The 19,934-nt window shown below is 41.1% G+C and overlaps 2 protein-coding genes across 10 annotated transcripts in view; both read left to right on the top strand.

The window, feature by feature from the left end:
• The first annotated feature begins 97 nt into the window (after positions 1–97).
• On the top strand, positions 98–14,580 carry efhc2 (EF-hand domain (C-terminal) containing 2). Of its 4 annotated transcripts, none has more exons than XM_054786297.1 (15): positions 98–240; positions 1,593–1,781; positions 1,860–2,010; positions 5,973–6,196; positions 6,292–6,543; positions 8,419–8,544; positions 8,629–8,767; positions 9,432–9,597; positions 9,671–9,813; positions 9,888–10,084; positions 10,166–10,299; positions 10,788–10,982; positions 12,604–12,696; positions 12,783–12,882; positions 13,802–14,580. In XM_054786297.1, exons 1-15 carry the CDS (start codon positions 199–201, stop codon positions 13,922–13,924), a joined length of 2,274 nt encoding a protein of 757 aa, XP_054642272.1. In that variant the 5' UTR covers positions 98–198; the 3' UTR covers positions 13,925–14,580. The 4 variants fall into 4 exon arrangements, 2 of the variants coding, with proteins under 2 accessions (XP_054642272.1, XP_054642273.1); XM_054786298.1 differs by having other exon boundaries at positions 8,419–8,526; XR_008572378.1 differs by lacking the exon at positions 13,802–14,580 and having other exon boundaries at positions 10,788–10,986; positions 12,783–12,815.
• Positions 14,581–15,992: 1,412 nt separating this feature from the next.
• Positions 15,993–19,934, top strand: part of ndp (norrin cystine knot growth factor NDP) — a 36,066-nt gene continuing 32,124 nt past the window's right edge. For 2 of the 6 annotated variants that reach the window (XM_054786813.1, XM_054786817.1), the window contains exons 1-6: positions 15,993–16,649; positions 17,055–17,152; positions 17,261–17,399; positions 17,493–17,840; positions 17,948–18,028; positions 18,096–18,268. The gene's annotated coding sequence lies outside the window, so the exon portion shown is untranslated. Of the gene's footprint in view, positions 16,650–17,054; positions 17,153–17,260; positions 17,400–17,492; positions 17,858–17,947; positions 18,029–18,095; positions 18,269–19,934 lie in introns of all 6 variants that reach the window. The other 4 variants (XM_054786814.1, XM_054786816.1, XM_054786818.1 and 1 more) reach the window with 4 other exon arrangements.

The following is a 19,934-nucleotide window of genomic DNA, read 5'->3' on the forward strand; positions in this document are numbered from 1 at the left end:
CAAATGACTTGAAGTTGTCATTGCAAGACGTTTACAACTATTGTAGTCTTGTTGATACACATGTACATACAGTAACACTCCTTATATGGTAGGTACTTTCTATTTGAAGCTAATCTGTCAACGTATCCATGGTTACAAACAACACAGCTGATGGGCCCGTACGTGAGACAGAACTGCGTTTGATGAAGTAAAATCGTCATGGCGTTACCATTTCTACCTGGAAATTGTCACAGTAAACAGGTGAGTACCGTTTTTTTATATACAGTAACTTTCGAGTAGTGCGCTACAGCATACCTCAAGTACAGTTAATGTTAGCTAACGTGCTAATATATGAGCTCTACTTGAGCTTAGTATGTTAAGATATGACCACGTTCCCGTAAATAATGCTCGGCGAAAATACGATGAAAAGTTTTAAGAAAGCACGCGCACGAAAGTTGAAGCATCTGGAATGTTTGTGTTTTATTTTTTGTTACAAAACATACAGTAATAGTCAAATGTCTGTATATATGGCTCACTATAAAAACAAAAAAAAATTCAGTACAATAAAGTGACTTTTGGTTTGGGTAGTTTATGCTAATGAGGGTAATGGTGATTGTCCTTAATAGCCACGCCCACCTATTTATGTACGTAAATAATGTAGTTTGACCAAACGACCAGTTTTCCCACGACATGTCTTTTTTTCACGTCCTGTCCTGATCCTCCTGGTTTATGTTTTTATAAATTGGTGAAAATGATTTCATTGCTTTTTATTGAGCTACTCTGCTGCATCTCATGTAATCCCTGAAAGGCTGCCATGTACAGTCATGGAAAAAATGATTAGACCACGCTTGTTTCTTCAGTTTCTTAATTTTAATGGCTGATACAACTAAAGGTACCTTTGTTTGGACAAATATAACAATGACAACAAAACTGGCTCATAAGTTATTTTTTGGCAGTACAAAGCTATAGCTATTCATGTAAGAACTTAAGTGATTTTGGTTATTATCAAGAAAACCATGGAAGTTGCTCGATACCAGCTCTTACATAAAATTCTTATGAGCTGTATGTGTTATCATCATTATATTTGTCCAAACAAATGTACCTTTAGTTTTACCAGGCATTAAAATGGATCAATAAACTGAAGAAACAAGGGTGGTGTAATATTTTTTCCATGACTGTGGGTGGCTTTTTTACTTAGTGTTGCCAAAAAGCTGAAGAAAAAGGAAAACATGCACAGAGTTAATCTTCTGACACTTGCAGAGTTGAAGTCCCGTAAAAGTGGGGACGTTAATGACAACGGTGGCTCAAATTGCCAAGTCATTGTGACTTTAGAGGGCACATTTTTCCCAAAAATATTGGTAACATTCCAAATGTTAGCAAGTATTTGACCTCGGGTTCCTTTGTGTTCTGTTTTTGGTATTTTCGTTCCGAGTTTTGAACTGTCTTCGATAAGAGGAGGTATACTTTAAATGTACTGTATATTGAAATTATAAGGCATCTTTGAGTAAACTTTAAGTATCATTGTCGGGCCGAGTGTTCTAGTGTTCTGTCATGAAAATATGGTCACCCGAATTGAATGTACGTTGACTGTTTTTTTGTTTGCTTTTTTACAGCTGCTGAAGGACAAATTCCACAAATCCCAACATTTTGACTACTCCAGCGACCTTCCGCTCCTCACAGGGATGGAGAAGCCAGGCATCGGAGGCGAGCTGTTGCTGGGGCAGAAACTCAAATCCAAACATTCTGTTTATCCCAGAGGAGCAACCGGTGGCTTGCCGTCATGGGTCGCTTTTGACAAACAGGTACTTCAGGTCATAACAGCTCCTTTTATAGTCCACATTCCCATTCACACAAATCCGATTTATTTTCCCCTTTCCTAGGCGCTGTGTTTTGAGGCGTACTTCCAGGAAGAGGTGCCAGAAGCTCCCAATGAGACCTACAGGATCCGCAAGTGTAAGATCTACTTCTACCTCGAGGATGATACCATGCAAGTAGTGGAGCCAGAGTACAAAAACAGTGGAATCCCTCAAGGTAAAAATAATAACCCAGATGGTCAGTCATTGTGGGTATTGGTTTATTTAAAGTGCTCATGACACCTAAAGACACCCATCCATCCATCCATCCATTTTCTATGCCGCTTATCCTCACTAGGGTCGCGGGTATGCTGGAGCCTATCCCAGCTGACTTCGGGCGAGAGGCGGGGTACACCCTGGACTGGTCGCCAGCACATACAGTATAGACAAACAACCATTCACACTCACATTCATACCTATGGACAATTTAGAGTCACCAATGAACCTAACATGCATGTTTTTGGAATGTGGGAGGAAACCGGAGTACCCGGAGAAAACCCACGCACGCTCGGGGAGAACATGCAAACTCCACACAGAGATGCCCAACGGAGATTTGAACCCAGATCTTCCCGATCTCCTGACTGTGTGGCAAACCTATGCTAACCACTCGGCCAACCAAAAGACATGTTAATCTTAATCCTCGTCAGATAATTGGCAAGCTCTATGTGATAAATGTTTTGATACTGCCCCGCAGAGGGAAATAAAAATTCAAAAACCAACAAGATGTCCGACCGTGGAAAAGCGTGCCAGTAAGTCAATCCGCATTTCTTCTGCTAATATTGTCAATAGTAACCAGCCTAGTGCTGGCGGCTAATGCAGTGTGGATTCCTAATTGACGCACTAGCTAGGCTGTTGTAGTGTGCAACAATAAATCCAAGTGGTGGCCTTTGATTGCAGCTTCACGATGAATTTTACAATAATAATATAGCTTTTCATGTCAAGTTGCTTCAAGAGACAACAATCGTCTCTCGTCTTCAGCTCTGTGCAGGGTGCAAAGAGCAAGCTGATAGTTGTGGCTATCACTGCCAGTAAAACCCACAACAAAATATTAGTGAGTGTTATTACTGTTGTGAATATGTCACTTTCTTTGCGTGCATTCACGGCTGTGCTGTGTTTGCACGTGGTGTCACCCAGACTCTTCTAGTAGTGAATTGCTTGTAAAACATGGATTGCTGTCACTCGTCTTTCTAGTTTATCTTGCAGTCGATCTGTCAGTTCCAGGAAGTAAATCTATTCCATGAATGTTAGTATAATAGTATGGGGTTTCATTCCAGGGCTAAATAAGCAGTGGTCGTTGTTCACTGGTATTTTATTTTGCAGTGTGCATATAGTTGTCAGTGCCACTTACTGAGTCAAAAAACATGCTTGTGGTTTTGTGTGTGTGTTATATCATACTTATCGCAACACAATATCAATGAATGTTATTATTATGTTATTGTTGTTGTTGTCACTTTCTTGGCTTTGCTGTGAGTTCATGACTGCATGTGTTTGAATCTGGTTCCTGGAACGTGTTCTGGTCGTGACCTCACAGACAAGGTGGCTTTGGTTCAGAAAAATTTGGGGATAAGTAAGAGTGTGTATGAGCGTGCGCATAGGGGTGTGTTTGTGCGTAGGAGCGTTTATGTGCGTGTGTGTGGGTGCGTAGGAGTGTGTATGTGCGTGCGTGTGTGTATTTTTATTTATTTATTTATTTTAGTTATTTATTTGGGGGGGGGCATACAGGGGTTTGCTCCGTGGGGTCAGGTGCTGGGCGATACATCTCTGCCGCCCGTGCCTCCGCCGGGTGGGTGGAGGGTGTGCCTCCTGCATCCCTTGGCGGGGCGGCCCTGTGTCGGGGGTCGGGCGGGGGTTGGCCCGGGGCGGGCCGGGCTCCGCTCCCTGGGGGTGGGGGTGGCGGTGGGGGAGAATTGGCGCTTCCGGCGCGGGCGGGCTTCTTTCCGGCTGTGGAGGCGTCTCTGGGCCTGCCGGTTTGTGGCCCCCGGTACCCGTCTGCCTTTGTGGGGTGTGATCTCTCGCTGGTCTCGGGGGTTGGCAGTCCTCCGGCCCGCTGGCGCCCTGTCCTTGGCTGGGATTACCTCTCTTCGGCCCCTTACTGGTCTTCCCGGGGGGGGGGGGGCTCTCTGGGCTGGCTCTTGGGGCACTGTTCTTTGTGCTGCCTGCCCCTATGGGCCTGGTGGCCTTCTGGCGGCCGGGGCCCGGCCTTGCTATTTGGGGCGGGGCTCTCTGGGAGGTGGAAGGCGGCCCCTTTCCTTTCATGCACTCTCAGTGACAATCACACGCCCACACATTCCTGCACCTTTATATATATATGAAGTCTTCCTTACATACAGAGATACCTGTACATATGCACACTCACAGTACATACGTACTTCCCCACATTACTCACTGAGTTATCCAGGGTGTTATTATGTTGTTGGTTTTATTACAGCGACGGTGATTTCAGCAGTATGACTATATATATATATGTGTGTATGTGCGGTATATATGTGTATATATATATATATATATATATATATATATATATATATATATATGTATATATGTATTTATGTATGTGTATGTATGTATATATGTGTGTATATGTATTTTTTTTTTTTTTTACAATGATGTGCATTACAGTAACTTTGATTCTATTCACTATCATGGATAATCATTTCATTACTACAGTTATGTGTGACTGTTTCAATGCGGTATTATCATGGTGATCACTATCATAATTCATCATTTCATGACTGCTATTGTGTGCGACTGTTTCAATGCAGTATTGTCATTGTGATCACTGTCATAGGTCATCATTTCATGACTGCTATTATGTCTGATTGTCATTGACAGCTTTGTCATTGTGGTTGTTGATATTGATTTGTCCTTTATCCTTGTTCGTCTTTATAGTTGTCACGGACATTTATTTGCTGATGTCGTTCGGTATGTTTCTGTTGTTCTGTCACAATTGTTGTTGTTGCTGCTGTTGTCCTTGTCTCTTGTCTCTCTTTTTTTTGTTTTTGTCCCCTCTCGCCCCCCCCCCCCCCCCCCCCCCCCCCCCCCCCCCCCCGTTTCCTTTTCTCTTCTTCTCTGTCCCCTCCTGCTCCGGTCCGGGCGCTCCAAATTTGCTTTATAACAAGCATCAAGGTCGAATAAATTTTGTATGACAGGGGAAGTGTATATCACACTTCTCTCTGGCAGAGTAAATCTGTTGAGCACTTGACGGCATTTAGGTATACAATTCTATCTGCTTTAAAGGCTGGACAGGACAGGGGGAAAAAAAAAAAAAAAAAAGGGAAAAAAAAAAAAAAAAAAAAAAAAAAAAAAAAAAGAAAAAAAAAAAAAAGAAAAATTTGGGGATGTGTCAAAATCGCCCACTTCATTCCTATTTCATAGTTGTTTAAGCAGTATGACAAAAACGTTAAGGGAGGACTTTCATTTTCTATTGTTTTTTTCAAACTTTTTTTGGTGTCATAAGCACTTCATTTAAAAGTGGCTTTCTGGCCCTTTTACGTGTTTGTGTCAGTTTATCAGTGCAATAAATTAAAATTTTGTATAATTTGCAAGTGTATAGTGAAAAATGTAAAAAAATTATAATTTCTAAGATTAAGATTTGTAATAAATAAGTAAATAAAAACAACTAACAATTAGTAAAAATAAATAAATAAAATTAGTAAATAAGGACAAGCGGTATAGAAAATGAATGGATGGATAATTCATAAATGTATTAATATTATTAAAACAATTTGTAAGACCAATACTATTATTATTATTATTATTTACCATTATTTTAGTAATTATAAAATGTGCAAAACTAGTATTTGTTAAAAAAAAGTGGTAGTAATAATAATAATAATAATAATAGTAAAACAAATGTTTAAGAATAACATTACTTTAAAAAATTACACTTAAAAAAATGTGTTTCATAATTTGTGTACCAGAATTACATGAAAATCTATTTTTATTCTTGTGTAAAATAAAAATTGTACAACTAAAACTACTAAAGTAAATAAAAGTAAAAACATAACCTGCAAAACTGAAATTAATTTAAAAATGTGTCATTTGTAAGAGTAAAACACTTTGAATGTGTACTGTATGCCAACCCAATGTGACCACCGTGTGTATTGTAACCATCATTTAACGTTGTGATGTTGTTGTTAGGAACTCTTATTCGTCGCCAACGTATCCCGCTGCCTCCGCCCAGGGAGGACCAGTGTTACAACGTGTTTCACTTTAACCTCAACCAGAAGATGGTGCTGTTCTCTCACGCGTTCACCATCACGAACTGTGACCAGTTCACAAGGAATTTCCTCACCAAATGTGGTGTCATTCTAAATGACCCTGTCTCTGTGCCTGACGACCCATACCGCAGCCTGAGGGACAAGGTTACATCCAATTTCTTTGGCGTTATTTGCAAATATTTTCACTGTAAAAAAAATCTATTGAATGATTAATTATTATTATTTATTCCCGCATTCAGATTGAGAAAAGCATGAGTCCCCTCCGGCCTTACGAGAGGCGAGACACTCTGAAACAGTTCCTGGACCACGACCGTGAAGTCCTCCGTTTCTTCTGCTTCTGGGATGACACCAAGACCATGTTCGGAGAGCTGCGAGAGCTTGTGCTGCACTACTTCCTGGCTGATGACACGATAGCGATCAATGAGGTCATCCCCCCAAATTCTGGGAGAGTCACAGTGTCGAAATTCCTCAGTCGGAGCAAACTACCTAAGGTGAGATTCTCGGGAAGGGGAGGAAATACAAGAAAATCCGAAGTTTTTTGGCTTTAGATGGTTCTAAAAATAATGGATGGATGGATGGATGGATGTAACATGATTTCCACCCATAAGAACTCATGAAACATTGAAATAATTATATGGCTAAACTGTTGTAAAACCTTTATTTAGGGTACATGCAGTGTTTTAGTAACATTTTAACATCCTTACCTGTCTTACAAGTTTAAAAAGAAGTACAAAAGTGGACTTACAATTTGAAATGTGATTATTCAAATTTAAAATTGTTCAAATTTAAATTGGAATGTTTTTAGACGAAATATAGCATGTAATGTCACGGGGATGCAAATGGAACCGAATTGTAGGAATGACCCATTTTAGGTATTCGACAAAGCATAGATAGATATTTATTAATGTCCAAGAGGATTTCACATTTCCAGCAGCTCTGTAAAAGTGTCATAATAAACTAAATCACTTAATCAAGAAATAAAACAACCAAGGCAAGACAGCAGAGATAAGGAAAATAGAATAAGAAAGAATGAATAAATAAATAAGGAATAGATCACATCAAATTTGTAGTGCAGTAATACATAATAAATAATAATAATACATAATAATGTAATAAGTCCAGTCCTGTGTGTGTTTTTATCGCTCCCCCTCTGTTGTGTTGAAAAGTCGCATGGCGTGGGGGAGGAATGATCTGCTCAGTCTTTCGATGGAGCAGGATAGTGATAGTAATCTGCTACTGAAACTGCTCTCCTGTTGGGCTTCACCTGAAATCAATCATTATGGCAGGATAGTAGTTATCTTTATGATTCGTCTTGTGCATGGTGGCACCACCGGTTGAATTCTTTCGTTGTTGATCTTGTCACCAGCTCACCAAACACACATGGGCTTCTTTTTAAAATCAATAAATAAGTACTCTGATTCCTATCCTGGATAAAACACACAATTTTCGACATAATTTTTTCTTCTTTTCACACTCTTGACTTTTGGTATCTGACATGGAGTCTCTCTCACCCAGCAGTACCAGTTACGAGCGCTCCCTGCTGGTGGGAAGTAATAATTACAATCATTTTCAGCTTTATTTTTTAGAAATGTTTAAAATTGGAAGTTAATCAGAGGGCCGCATTAAACAGAGGCAAGGGCCGTATTCGTCCCCATTTGCCCATGTTTGTTCTAACATCATGTTTTCACCAAATTGTGTATGAGAACATCCAGAAGAGGCCGTTGGGATACATTTTGACAGACTACAAGTATGTATTTCTAGTTTAAAACTAGTATAAAACAGTTAACTAATGGCAACCGAAAGGCTTGCTGTGTCCTTCTTTCTGGTTGACTGCCCTCTTTCCATCATTTGTCTCTCATTCAGTCTGACAGGAAGGACGACTGTAGCATCCAGCATCCAACAACCCAACCCCCCCACCCCCTGGACCCCTAAGCATTTTGGCTTTACCGGCCCAGTGCATAATTCATCTTGAAAGACAGCTAGGCTTCCATCATGTGTGTCTTTTCACTCCAGTAACTTTGTTTGCACTGATGCCTGTCATTAAATGTCAGCCCTCTCAAGGTTGACCACAATGCTCCGGCCAATGGGAATGCAATAACACTTAGCTTTTTTCCTCATCCTGTTTGTTTATTATTATTATTATTATTATTATTATTACTATTGTGCCCTACAATTGGCTGGCGACCAGTCTAGGGTGTACCCCGCCTGTCGCCCGAAGTCACCTGGGATAGACTCCAGCATACCCCCGTGACCCTAATGAGGATAAATGGCATAGAAGATGGATGGATGGATTATTATTTCTTACTATGATTATGATGATGATTATTATTATCATTATTATTATTATTATTATTATTTCTCCACAGCATGTTTCAAACCAATTGGCTCTTCCTGGAGAGATGACAAACCGCACCGTGCTCAACGTGCTGGCCTCCACCAGACAAGGAGATCGCTACATGCTGGATAGTCTCAAAGTAGGACTCCAAGGAATAGTAAATGACACTTTATAATGAAACGTCAAAATAAGCAATGCCAAATAGTCATCGTACGATATCCATGTTTCCTTTGTCATGTAGACAGGAGCCATCCAGGAGGAGTTCTATAAGGACTTTGATCTGACGGTAGGCAGCGAGCTGAACGTGTGGGGCAGGAAAGTGATTATCGCAGACTGTGACGACTTTACCAAAGACTACTACCGCTCCAAATATGGCATAGGTAAACAGCATTCACTCGGCTTTGGTCATTTGGTTCGTATACAGTGTTCCCCAGAAAATGATGGGAGTAGTTTAAGGTGATGTGTACACTTAACCACTTGAGGGCAGTATGAGTTAGCAATAGTCACTAGTTTAAAAAGGAGTTGCGGGTGTTGGGAGGATGTAGTTTTTAATGCTTTTTCATAAAGTATGTATGTTGAATTCTGACAAAGACAGCATGTAAACCTTTTTGGGGGCAAGCAATCCAAGTCAATATTGATAGACCAATGATATGTTATTATGGTGCTATAGAATGATTCCTGTCTGAGATATAAGATACTACGGCCTGCTTGGGCGGTATTTGTTTCTGCCTCGACCACTGAAGGCCTCATGAGACACGCTTCCCCACAGCAAGAGTAACCCAAGCCCGGTCGGGGTGAGTCTGCCACCCTGGGCAGAATGTTTGGGCACTACTGCATTAGTTACAGCAGTAAAGCAGGCAGAGCCCTCAGTGATGGAAAGTGCTGTCTGACTCTCAGCAGTCAGGGGTCAGTGTGGGGTTAACGTCCGCTCAGGACGGACGGATGGATGGATGGATTACCACCAAGCCTCTGATCATTTCAGCTTGCCTTCTGGGATTCTTTCTTCTTTTAAGTGTTTTGTCTATTCTCCTTCACCCCCCTCAGAGGACTTTACCCCAGTGCAGTACAAAGCTGATGTTGCCCCCAAACCGCCAAGGCCTGTACCTCCTTATAACGGCTTTGGCTCAGAGGAGGACTCACTAAGCTCTTGCCAGCGCCTGCTGCCCAAACCCCCACAGAAAGATCTCCACAAATTCATGGCGTATGACAGGTTGGATCAGCCACACTGCAATATGCATTTATTTCTGCCTGCTTTACTTTACCTTGTGTGTTGTCTTCTTCAGACGTGGACTTGAGAGCAATGTGCTGAAGTTCTACGCCAAGATGGTGACCACCAGTCAAGTGGACAGCGACAGGGAGTTCATCATTTCCTTCTACCTGAGCGACGACTCCATCAGCGTGTTTGAGCGCTCTCAGAAGAACTCAGGTTTGGACCACATGACTCTTCCAGACCATAAGCTCCAATCGGACCTCAAAGCTTCCTCACCCTCCTCCTACTAGGTGTACTCGGTGGCATGTTCCTGGCGAGGGGTCGTGTAAAGAAACCTGGACAGGAGTTGTTTAAGAGCGAGCTCTCAGAGTACTTCACAGCCCGTGATCTGTACGTGGGAGCTACTCTCTGCCTCAACAACAGGCTGTTCCAACTCCTGGATGCTGATGAGTACACCTTCAACTACTTGGAGCAACACGCTGGGCAGGTTTGAAAAGACAAAACATGCTTTTGCAAGTAGCAACACACTCCGTGACATAATGCAATAGTGTGTGTAATTGTCTTCAAGTTCCCCAAGGCAGATATTGGCATCATCCTGGGTAAAGTACGGTCAATTCAAGAGGAGAAGCAGCGGGAGATCCGTAACTTTTTGTCTCTCAGTGACCCTGCCAACACCGGCTTTGTTACCTTTGAGTCCTTCAGGTACAACTCAGTCAACTACAAGCCGCTTTTACACAGAGATCCTGAAAAATGTGCGACCGTTTGTCTGACTGTGTGCCTTTTACACAGAATCTAGAGAAAGCCGCACAGAGCAACATGGAAAACTCATAGCTCCACATCTGTAGCAGACTGACTGATAGTTGGCGGCGCTCCAAGATTTGCAGTGGCGTGAAAAAGTGATTGCTGTAAGAGACTTATTGCAAATTATCGCGAACGCTTGTTTGATGATCTGAAACCTTTAAGTGTGCAAACATGCAAAAAAATAAGAAATCAGGAAGGGGGCAAACACTTTTTCACACCACTGTATTTTAAGACATGTGGTGAAGCCTGCTTTTTTTTTTTAAATAGAAAGCAGCCCTGCCTGAAGTGGTGGCCGTATAGACAGGGCGGGCTGATCTTGCAAGAGGAGGGTCAGAGGCGCTATCATGCCATGGAAGTAAAGCTATTATTCTCTGACTACACAACAACAGGGGCCTACTGGTGGGTATGGAGTGCGGCCTGAGCGAGCATGAGGTTCTGGTGCTTTGCCGAGCTTTCGTCGAGCGCAAGCAGTCTGATGTGGATGTGGGCCTGATGTTGGCTGTTGCCCAGGACTTTCTCAAGAAGAAGAATTTTGACCAGCTGCCCGACATGTCCCGAGTGTTTGAATACAACGACCCAAACAAGTAGGTGCAGCGTTGCCATTACTGCCAAGCGATTTTCATATTACATCAGTGAGCGCTGACAGGGCCTCACACATGCCGAGACGTGCGTGCTCCTTGGTTCTCATGGTTGTAGCTCATCTCAGACTGGTCCATGTATTTAAGCCTGGGATGCATCGGGAACACATCAGCCTCTTTTGACCGAGTCTTTGAACGATACGCACAAGCGCTGATTTGCGAACCTTCAGTGAACTCCCAAGCGTCTTTGTGCCTCTGAGCGTCCAGTGGTGTGAACGAGGTATAAAGTACATAGATAATGGTTTCACAAGCAAACTCACACATACTTGTAGTAGGTGGACAAATAGCGTCACAACAAGATATCAATCGTGCAGTCAGTGGCCCCATTTCTCTGAGCAAGCATTAGTTCCAGCTTTGCAAGTGGAGCATTGGAACCAGATGGACCCCAAAGACCTATAAGGCATGTTGTGTGGAAGAACACACACGCACGCACACACACGCACACACATGTCACCAACCTCATTCTTCTCTTTTTCTGCACTAAATCAAATTTTTCCACGAAGCAATTGCATCCCACCCTTTGTCAATGATATTTACACAGCCACAGCAATGGCCACCACTGTTGCATCTTTGACATTATATAGCTTACCGGTAATTAGGAAGGACGTTTTGGGCCACACTGAAAATAAATATAATGGTAAAATTCCACAAAACATTTTGTGAAGTTAGCAAAATAAGGTTCTATTTAATTTTTTTTTTTAATGGCAGTTAACCATAATCTTTTTTAAAGCCATAAACTTATAGCTTACAGGTTATTAAGGTAGTAATATTGCACATCTGTTCTTTAAAAAAATGTTATTTTAATATTCTAACTTTATTCTTGTGAAATTACATCTTTTTCCTAGTAAATTATGACTTTGTTTGTAGTTTTATTACTGTATTGTGAAGCTTATGACTCTTTTTCCTCATAAAATTAAGTCTATTTTTCTTGTGATTTTAACTTTTTCCAACAATAAAATGACAACTTGTTTTTTCGTAGTACTCTGACATTATGTTTGTAATTTTATTTTGTAGTATGACTTTTTTATTTTAGGACCTTTTGCTCTATTAATTATTTATTTTTCCTCATAATGTTCCCACTTTATTTTCACATAAATATTGTTTAGAATTGTTCCTATAATATTTTACTTAATCTTTGTAATATTCTGATATGACTTTCAGATTTTAGATTATTCGTAGCTTGTGGGCATTACAGAAATGAAGCCACATGTTATTAAAAATCTTCAATGCAGGCATCCATTAAAGTGTTCTTTGGTACATGTGGTTGTAGCCATTGAGCAATGATAAGCAAGGTCAAGCTGCCATGCTTGCTCATGTGTTCCAAGCTAACATCCAGGGATGGTGCTGACTGTTCATCATGGCTCTAATGAAATGGTATGGCAAGAATGAACCTCTGGCTTGTCTGGCATCCCTGTGTGTGAAACAACTGTCCTTTGAGGACAAGCGCACCGCACACAAAGTGGCATAGTAGTAATCAGATTTAGATTTTTCGCTGTATATAGCTAATAGAGTTGTTATTGGGTTCATGGATGTTAAAATGGTTTGAGTTGTGTCTGTACTTTTGCAGAACGGGCCGCATCTCCGTCAAAGAGGCGACGACCATCTGCAAGACCTTCCAGCTCCCCGTGTCTGACAACCTGCTTACATGTCTGCTCCACAAGTAACATACAACAAATTTTTGATCCCTTTTTTGTATCTTGATGGTTGTGTTTGGTAATGCAGACGCACTTGTGATGCACTGTATAGGTTTGCAGACGGGGACCAGATTGACTACAACGCCTTTCTGGCTGGCATCAACTGGCTGGAGCATCCCGCTCCCCCAGTGATGCCTGATGACACCTTGAAGGTAAGACACAGGAAGTGCAATCAAATAGGTATTAGATTCTTATATGTTACTTAACGGGTTAGGCATATAGCAGAACCTCTAAGGCTTGACAAAGTCCATTTTGGGACATTTTGTTTAGGTTTCAAGACAATTAGATTTCAATAGGAAGTAAGTAAGTGTGGCCATTATAAAACCCAATATTTAAAGTAACATTTTAACATTCTTATCTGTAATAAAAGTAGTTAAGGACAAGGAAAGTGAGGCTTTACGTCCTGCGAAGGCGCCACACTTTTTATTTTTCACATTCTTAACAGTTCTAGTACCACAAGGTACTGGGAGCCTTCCAGCTTCGCAGGATGCTTTGCAGTAGTAGTTTGGCAAAACGTTTTTAAAGTTACGTGTTATGGGTTACTCGGTTATTATTCCCCATAGTAGTAGTGCTTTCCCTACGTTTCTTTACTTACCTGTTACATGTTATGCTGTACTTTTCGAGTTGGCACCATGATTGTAGTTCGTATTCTGTCGAGTGATCCATTTCATTTCTCTGTGTGACAAGTTCATTGGAAGTCACCAAGGGTTCACGCTTACACTAATCTTTTGATTTTAGGTAGGGGGCCGCAACGTATGGTCTCACGGGCCAAAAGATTGAGCCCTTGATAAGTTCCTGTGATTGATACTTGACAAAATTTGTATTTGACTCTCAAATTGCAAGAAATTGTGTTTTTTTAAGGGTTCCACTGTAGAAGCTACATTTATCAAGAACAGGAAAGAAGCAGTCACTTGTAGATGTTCTTTTCTCCAGCGTGTGTTTATTTTCTATGTGACCCTGATTTAGAGTAATGTGCTAAACAAAAGAATGCCATCTAAGCAGAAACAGGTGAGTGTGTGCCTCATTTTCTTACTCTTCTCTTATTACTGTGTGTTTTCCTGTCATCTCCAGTTTGACGTCAATGTGCGGCATGATGCCAGCGGAGTGAAAAACATCCACTACTCCTCCCTGCTGCAGGCCGCGTTCCACAGCGCCTCCAACACGGCTGACCCAAAGAGCACCGCATTAGCATAGATGAGTGCAACATGCGACACAAGCACCCAGACACTAGCACGCTCCACTTCAGTGCAATCTGTGCACTTTTGGGGCTCTGACAGCACACAGCGAGGCTTTAAAACAGAATCACATTTCAGGTCAAGGCGAGTCGGGCTCGCACACATAATGACTACAGCTATCACGCTGCAGATTCCAGAATTGCACGCAATTTATACGAGAGAAAATTGGCTAAAGCGGAAAAAACAGATGATCATGGCTGTTAGCTACCAGCTGTGGAAACAACAGGTACAGATGAGCTCTCACGTTCAATCCAAAAGCCAGAGTGAGACATTTTTTTTTCTATTATCAGGGCTGAATCTCATAAAAGAGAGAGTTGTGAAAGCATTTCATGAATTAGTTGTCATTTATCTGGGTTTCTTGTTGTGGAGAGTGGATATGCAATCAGTAATTATTAGGCTATGCATTTCATTTTTGTAGTACATTATGATTTACTTAAAACAGGGGTGTCCAAAATACTACCAGGGGGCCATAGATGACCCATGATTTGTTTTTTTATTGGCCCACGGCTCATTTTGGAAATAAAATTTAAAGAAAAAAAAATGTGAAAATGGGATAATTACAGCAAAAAGATGAAAAAGCGGACATGTTGATACTAGTCACTAATAATAACACAAAGCTTTGTCTTTAATATATATATATATATATATATATATATATATATATATATATATATATATATATATATATATATATATATATATATATATATATATAATATATATATATTAAATACAAACTAAAATATATCTTATATATTTTACAGCTTATGCATGCAAAATACCTCATTGACACAGGGGTGAATGGGAATTGTGAATCAAAATTAATAAAATGTAAAATGATTTCTCATGTATTTGTGATTTGTTTGCTGTTAAACAAAAAAAACCCATATAATCCCACATGATCTTGCAAGAAGTGTTGTTTTTACTTTTCACAGCAGAAAGAGTGGTTAACTTCTTTTTACACTTGTATGACAGTTAGGCATTTAAAAACGTTACTACCACTAGTGTCAGAGATTTGTTAAAATGACACTAGCACCTGCATTAACTGATATGGCGATGTTTCTGACAAACAATAAAGAGTCACAGATCACGTTTCTCTTGCACGAGAACATGCAGGATTGTCGCACCCCATCAGGTTGTCTCGCATGCGTCACCGTTGTTCTGCCGCAGAGCGCCGTCACGTAAAAAGCAACACAGGAAAGAGGCTTTAAATGTCTGCAGGGGTTAACAGGACCTGAGCTCAGGTTTTATGCGGGGCCTGATGGAGTCACAGCTAATTGACAAAGTCTAAACACATATCTGAGATCAAGAGAGTTGGGGAGCTTTACTGTTTAGTGGCCTCTCGATGCCCTCATGGTGCCCCACCTTCAAGCAACTCGCCTCCATGGGCGTTCGCGCACTTCCATGTGCAGTAAGTGCATCCTGTCGGGGCGGATAAGTCCAAAGATGATGTATGTTTAAAAAAATATTAACTATGATGCATTTTTTTTGTCTCTGCCTCCAAATTTGATAGAGATATTGTAGGTCAATTAGTTGCTCTGCCGATGAAATATTGGCAGTGATTGGATTTGACTCATACCTCATATTAATGGTCGTGAGGAGCACACTTTCTAGGGCTGTAATTATTTTGTCAGTATACCCTCCTGTGGTGATGCAATGGTGAAAATACATTTTTCTTTCTAAAAAACAAAAAATCATAGTCACACTTTTATCAAACTTGTATTTGCTTTAAACGTTATATTTAAAAGGGATAGTTCAGATTTGTTGACATGAATTTGTATGACATCCCCATCAGCAGTGTAGTGCATCAACTGTGACTTTTGCCCCACTTCGTCCCGTGAGCCGAGTTCTGGTCGGTCTTCCGTGTTGAGGAAAGTAGTTCCGGCTAGTTGGTGGGGCCACTAAAGTCAAGAGTTTTCTGTCGCAGCAAATAAATACAACACAATTCCTCTTCTTCAAGAAGTAGACGCGCAAGTGTCGCCATATCGGAAGTCAAGAAAACAATGGCAAACTTCCTCCGCTCTTGTACCGTGGTTAGACGCGTGTTTTCGATACACTGCCCCCTGCAGTTTGGGAGCAGACGCCGCACGGAGTATAAAGCCACACACGGTCTCTCGAGTGGATTTCCGCGCGGCTCGTTCGAGCGTGTAGGAACGTAATCGTCCCCGCTGAAGTGTTCACTACACAAACAACACTGTTCCATCCTGGCCACTTCGGTTCCCACTTTATAGCCAACGTTGTTGTCTATACACTAGGTCCCCAAATTACGAACACCCGACTAGCGAACACTCGCCGATACGAACACAAGCCGACTGGTCTATATTTTATTTTATTTTGCCTTGTAGTCAGTCGCTCAATCAGTATTTATACTGCTGCTGTACAGGCTTGACCAGTAGAGGGCACTGTGACACTGCTAATGCAGCCTTAGAGCTAATGAGACCAACAGAGGAAGAGTTAGACGCTGGGGAGATACAGTGTAAAGCTAAATGGAAAGCTAAATTGGACAACCCAGACAGAGCGTGTGATTAAAGTTTATGAAGAGTTAACAGGCCTGCTTAATTGTACACCACCCACAGAACACTACCTCTTTTAGAAGAGTCTAACGACGCGACTTGTCCTTTTTTTCAATAACTCCTCCTCCAACTCCACCACAACGACGTATGCTCGACCACTCCTCTTCAAAGGTAAATAACATTTATCATTAAGTATTATTATGTCACTTTTATTATTGTTTTTTTCGTTAATTATCCTCGTTTAATATTACTACTGCATCCAAACTCATATTTACATACATACACATATACTGTAAATGTATATACGTACATGTAGTACCTATATCATTGGTAATATTACCTTTTCCCCTACTTAAGATCGATTCAACATAAGAACGGTCGTCTGGAACCAATTGTGTTCATTAGTTGGGGACTTAGTGTATAAAGTTGTCTAATACCAATGTATTAATGGAATATACAGTATATGGCGATTTTTGTTGTTACAACCCAGATAATTACAAGTACATTATGCATCATTTTTTAAGATATTTTCTTTTGTGACAATACCACTCTCACGTTAACTCTCTCACGCTGCAGCGGTCGTCACCCACGCATGTAAACAGTGTGGAACACATACGCAGGCGGCAGCCAGCAATGATACTAAGGAAGAGAAAATAAGGCCGAACGATTGTGAGGTCTGACTTTTTAGTGGAAAATGGTTTTGTGATGCAAATGTATTAGTCTTTTGAACTCATATTGTTTTGAGAAGCAAAACGTTTCTCTTTTGTGACCCCACCAACTAGCCGGAACGACTTTCCTCAACACCAAAAACCGACCAGAACTCTGCTCACGGGATGAAGTGGGGGGTAAGTCACTGTGGATGCACTACACTGCTGATGGGGATGTCCTACAACTTCATGTCAAAAAATCCGGACTATCCCTGTAAGTCAAAACATTTTTGCTACAACTTCATCCATTCATAGCTCATATAAAACCGCATTGATTGCATGCTTGTAAATATTGTCATTCATCCAGGTCATGGTATTGCCTAGTAGAGCTGTCCTATCTAGTCATGAACATGAACTGATGAAGCCTGCTTGGATGGGAGGCGAAATGTCTTCTAATACAACTTGACCATTCCAGTTGCGATCAATGAAGTGTCCTAAGAATCACTGATTACACTTTATTTATGTAATTATCAGCATTGATAAGGGACAAGGGTTTAAGCTGTTGTCACCTTGTTTTTTTAACTTGTTTCCTCATCAGGAAGCGAGGGTCTTGTCAGCCTTTCAGGAGTGGAGAGGCTGTATCAGTCCGTTAAGTGTTGGATGAGAGGCCCGAGACTTTCAGAGGTGATGTGAGCCATTGGACCCACTTCACAAGGTCAGCCACTGCCTGAAGTACGCACGGGGAAACACTCATAAGTGCATAACGATTTCTTTCTATCATGCATCGTGATTCTTTTTAAAATTTTTTTACTCCTTTCTCAGCTTCATCCGTATCACTTTCCTGCCCGTTAACCACCCATGGCGGCTCCTCCCTAGAGGATTAAGAACTTGACACGCGTGTTTGTATGTCAAAATGTCTGTTTGTGCTTGCCAGCTATTGTCACATTGCTAAAATCCTGACATTTTTCAGCACAAATTTCAGTCAGGAATTCAGCACACCATGCCCATGGGCCGCCAGACTTAGGTGAGCCGTGACCCTGCCCATCCCCGGCTAATCCCACCCTGATGAGGTCCAGTCCGGACCAGCCACATCAGTGTCGTGACCCCTAGTGAGGACAGCGTGTCATGGTGCCTGCAGCCAAGGTGGGACTTGCTTGAGATCTAATACAAGAGCCGTATGCTTTTTAGTGTGCATTCACAGCAGTGATGAACATATAAAGTGCTTATTTACATACATGAGGGGGTCATACAACACAATACATAAAACATAGGGCGAGTAATAATTTTCTACAAGAGGAAGGGGGGGTTGTGCAATGTTGGGGGGGGTTGTCACTAAATGAGAAGTCTTCTGTATACTGGCAAAAACTATTAATCAAATGTGAAGGAAAAAATAACACGACAGTGGTGAATCATAGTAGTCATGTAATTGTGCCGTATGAGAGAGAAAAGAAAAAGAAATATGTATATACATACCTGCATGTGTATCATTAAACTAAGTAAACTTAAAATAAAATAGATAGAATAAAAATAACATTTATTAAATCAGACAAAATCAAAATTATAAAAAAAAAAAGTTATGTTATATGTTCTGTTTTGTGATTCATTAACTGCGAGGCAGAGATTAAATGCTATTCACCCCCTGAAGTTCTTCCTTTACGACAGGACTGCATCATATTAACAGCTCTTTCTAATATTTTGGTTCCTTAATGAATCCCATTACAGATGTTAATATAATATTTATGCTTGCGCGTTACAAATGACCATCTGGCCTGATGAGCTATAAACAGCGTAGTGTAAGTGTGACTTTTCAACTAAATTCAAGAAGAATTTGAGCTTTTAAAAATTTGACTACAGAGGAATTTGCACACTTACAAACTTTACAAATTGCACTCTGTCCAACAGTTAATAACGATAATCTCCCCCTTGCATGATAGACATAAAACAGAAGGACTAAAAAAGCCAAGCGTATGGTCGTGCACAAGAACATGCATGTGTGCAATGTACTCATCACATCATTAATGCAGCCTTTCCTCCTGCCAGTTATTAATCATAGCCTCACCTTGCATGATAGAAATAAATAAAATACTCTAAGTAATCCACCAAGTCAATGCCAACAGTGCGCTCGCTCATGCACGAGAACAAGCATGCATGCAACGTAAAATAGAACAAAAGCAAACCCTCGTCCTGTCAGTTATCGATGATAACCGCCACCTCTTGCGTCATAGAAATAAAACAGAAAGTCTCCCAATAATCCACAAAGTCAAAGGCAATGATACGCTCATGCACAAGCATATGCATGTGTGCAACATGTGCCTGCAGTCCCTCCTCCTGCCAGTTATCAATGGTATCTTGCATTATAGTGGAAATAGTCCACAAATTCAGTTTCTCGAAGTATGAAAATGAACAATATCTGACTAATTATTTCCAAATACCCCTGCTGAACCTCCCATGGAGAGTTTCTAGAAATATACCAGAACTGTTTCGGCATATCAAATCAAAACCGAGCAGAATGTTTGCTGTAGTTCTCCACATAATGAGACTGTACAGGTGTACCTAATGTTGTGTCTGGTGAGTGCACATGAGGACAGTGTTTCACATGAAATAGCCAATGCCTGTACACAACTGTCCTTCAAGGTTGAGTCGGTCTATGTTCTGGCTGCTGCCTTCTTCCTGTCAGCCTCTCGCCCCACCCCCTTCCTGCCGCATATGGGATTCACATTTGGATGACTTTGAGCGTTCCCTTAATGTGATATTATGATGCATTGTCTCAGGTCCATTTAGTTGCTGCGTGCACCGCCCCTCCTGTGCA

The sequence above is a fragment of the Dunckerocampus dactyliophorus genome, chromosome 9 (assembly GCF_027744805.1).
Source record: "Dunckerocampus dactyliophorus isolate RoL2022-P2 chromosome 9, RoL_Ddac_1.1, whole genome shotgun sequence".
Taxonomy (NCBI): Eukaryota; Metazoa; Chordata; class Actinopteri; order Syngnathiformes; family Syngnathidae; genus Dunckerocampus; species Dunckerocampus dactyliophorus.

What these genes read in the sequence shown, in the direction of transcription:
- efhc2 (XM_054786297.1), top strand. Translation starts at nt 199, where the DNA reads ATGGCGTTACCATTTCTACCTGGAAATTGTCACAGTAAACAG. An exon ending in GCGCTCTCAGAAGAACTCAG is followed by an intron (nt 9,814 to 9,887) that starts GTTTGGACCACA and finishes TCCTCCTACTAG; the next exon opens with GTGTACTCGGTGGCATGTTC. An exon ending in CTTACATGTCTGCTCCACAA is followed by an intron (nt 12,697 to 12,782) that starts GTAACATACAAC and finishes TGCACTGTATAG; the next exon opens with GTTTGCAGACGGGGACCAGA.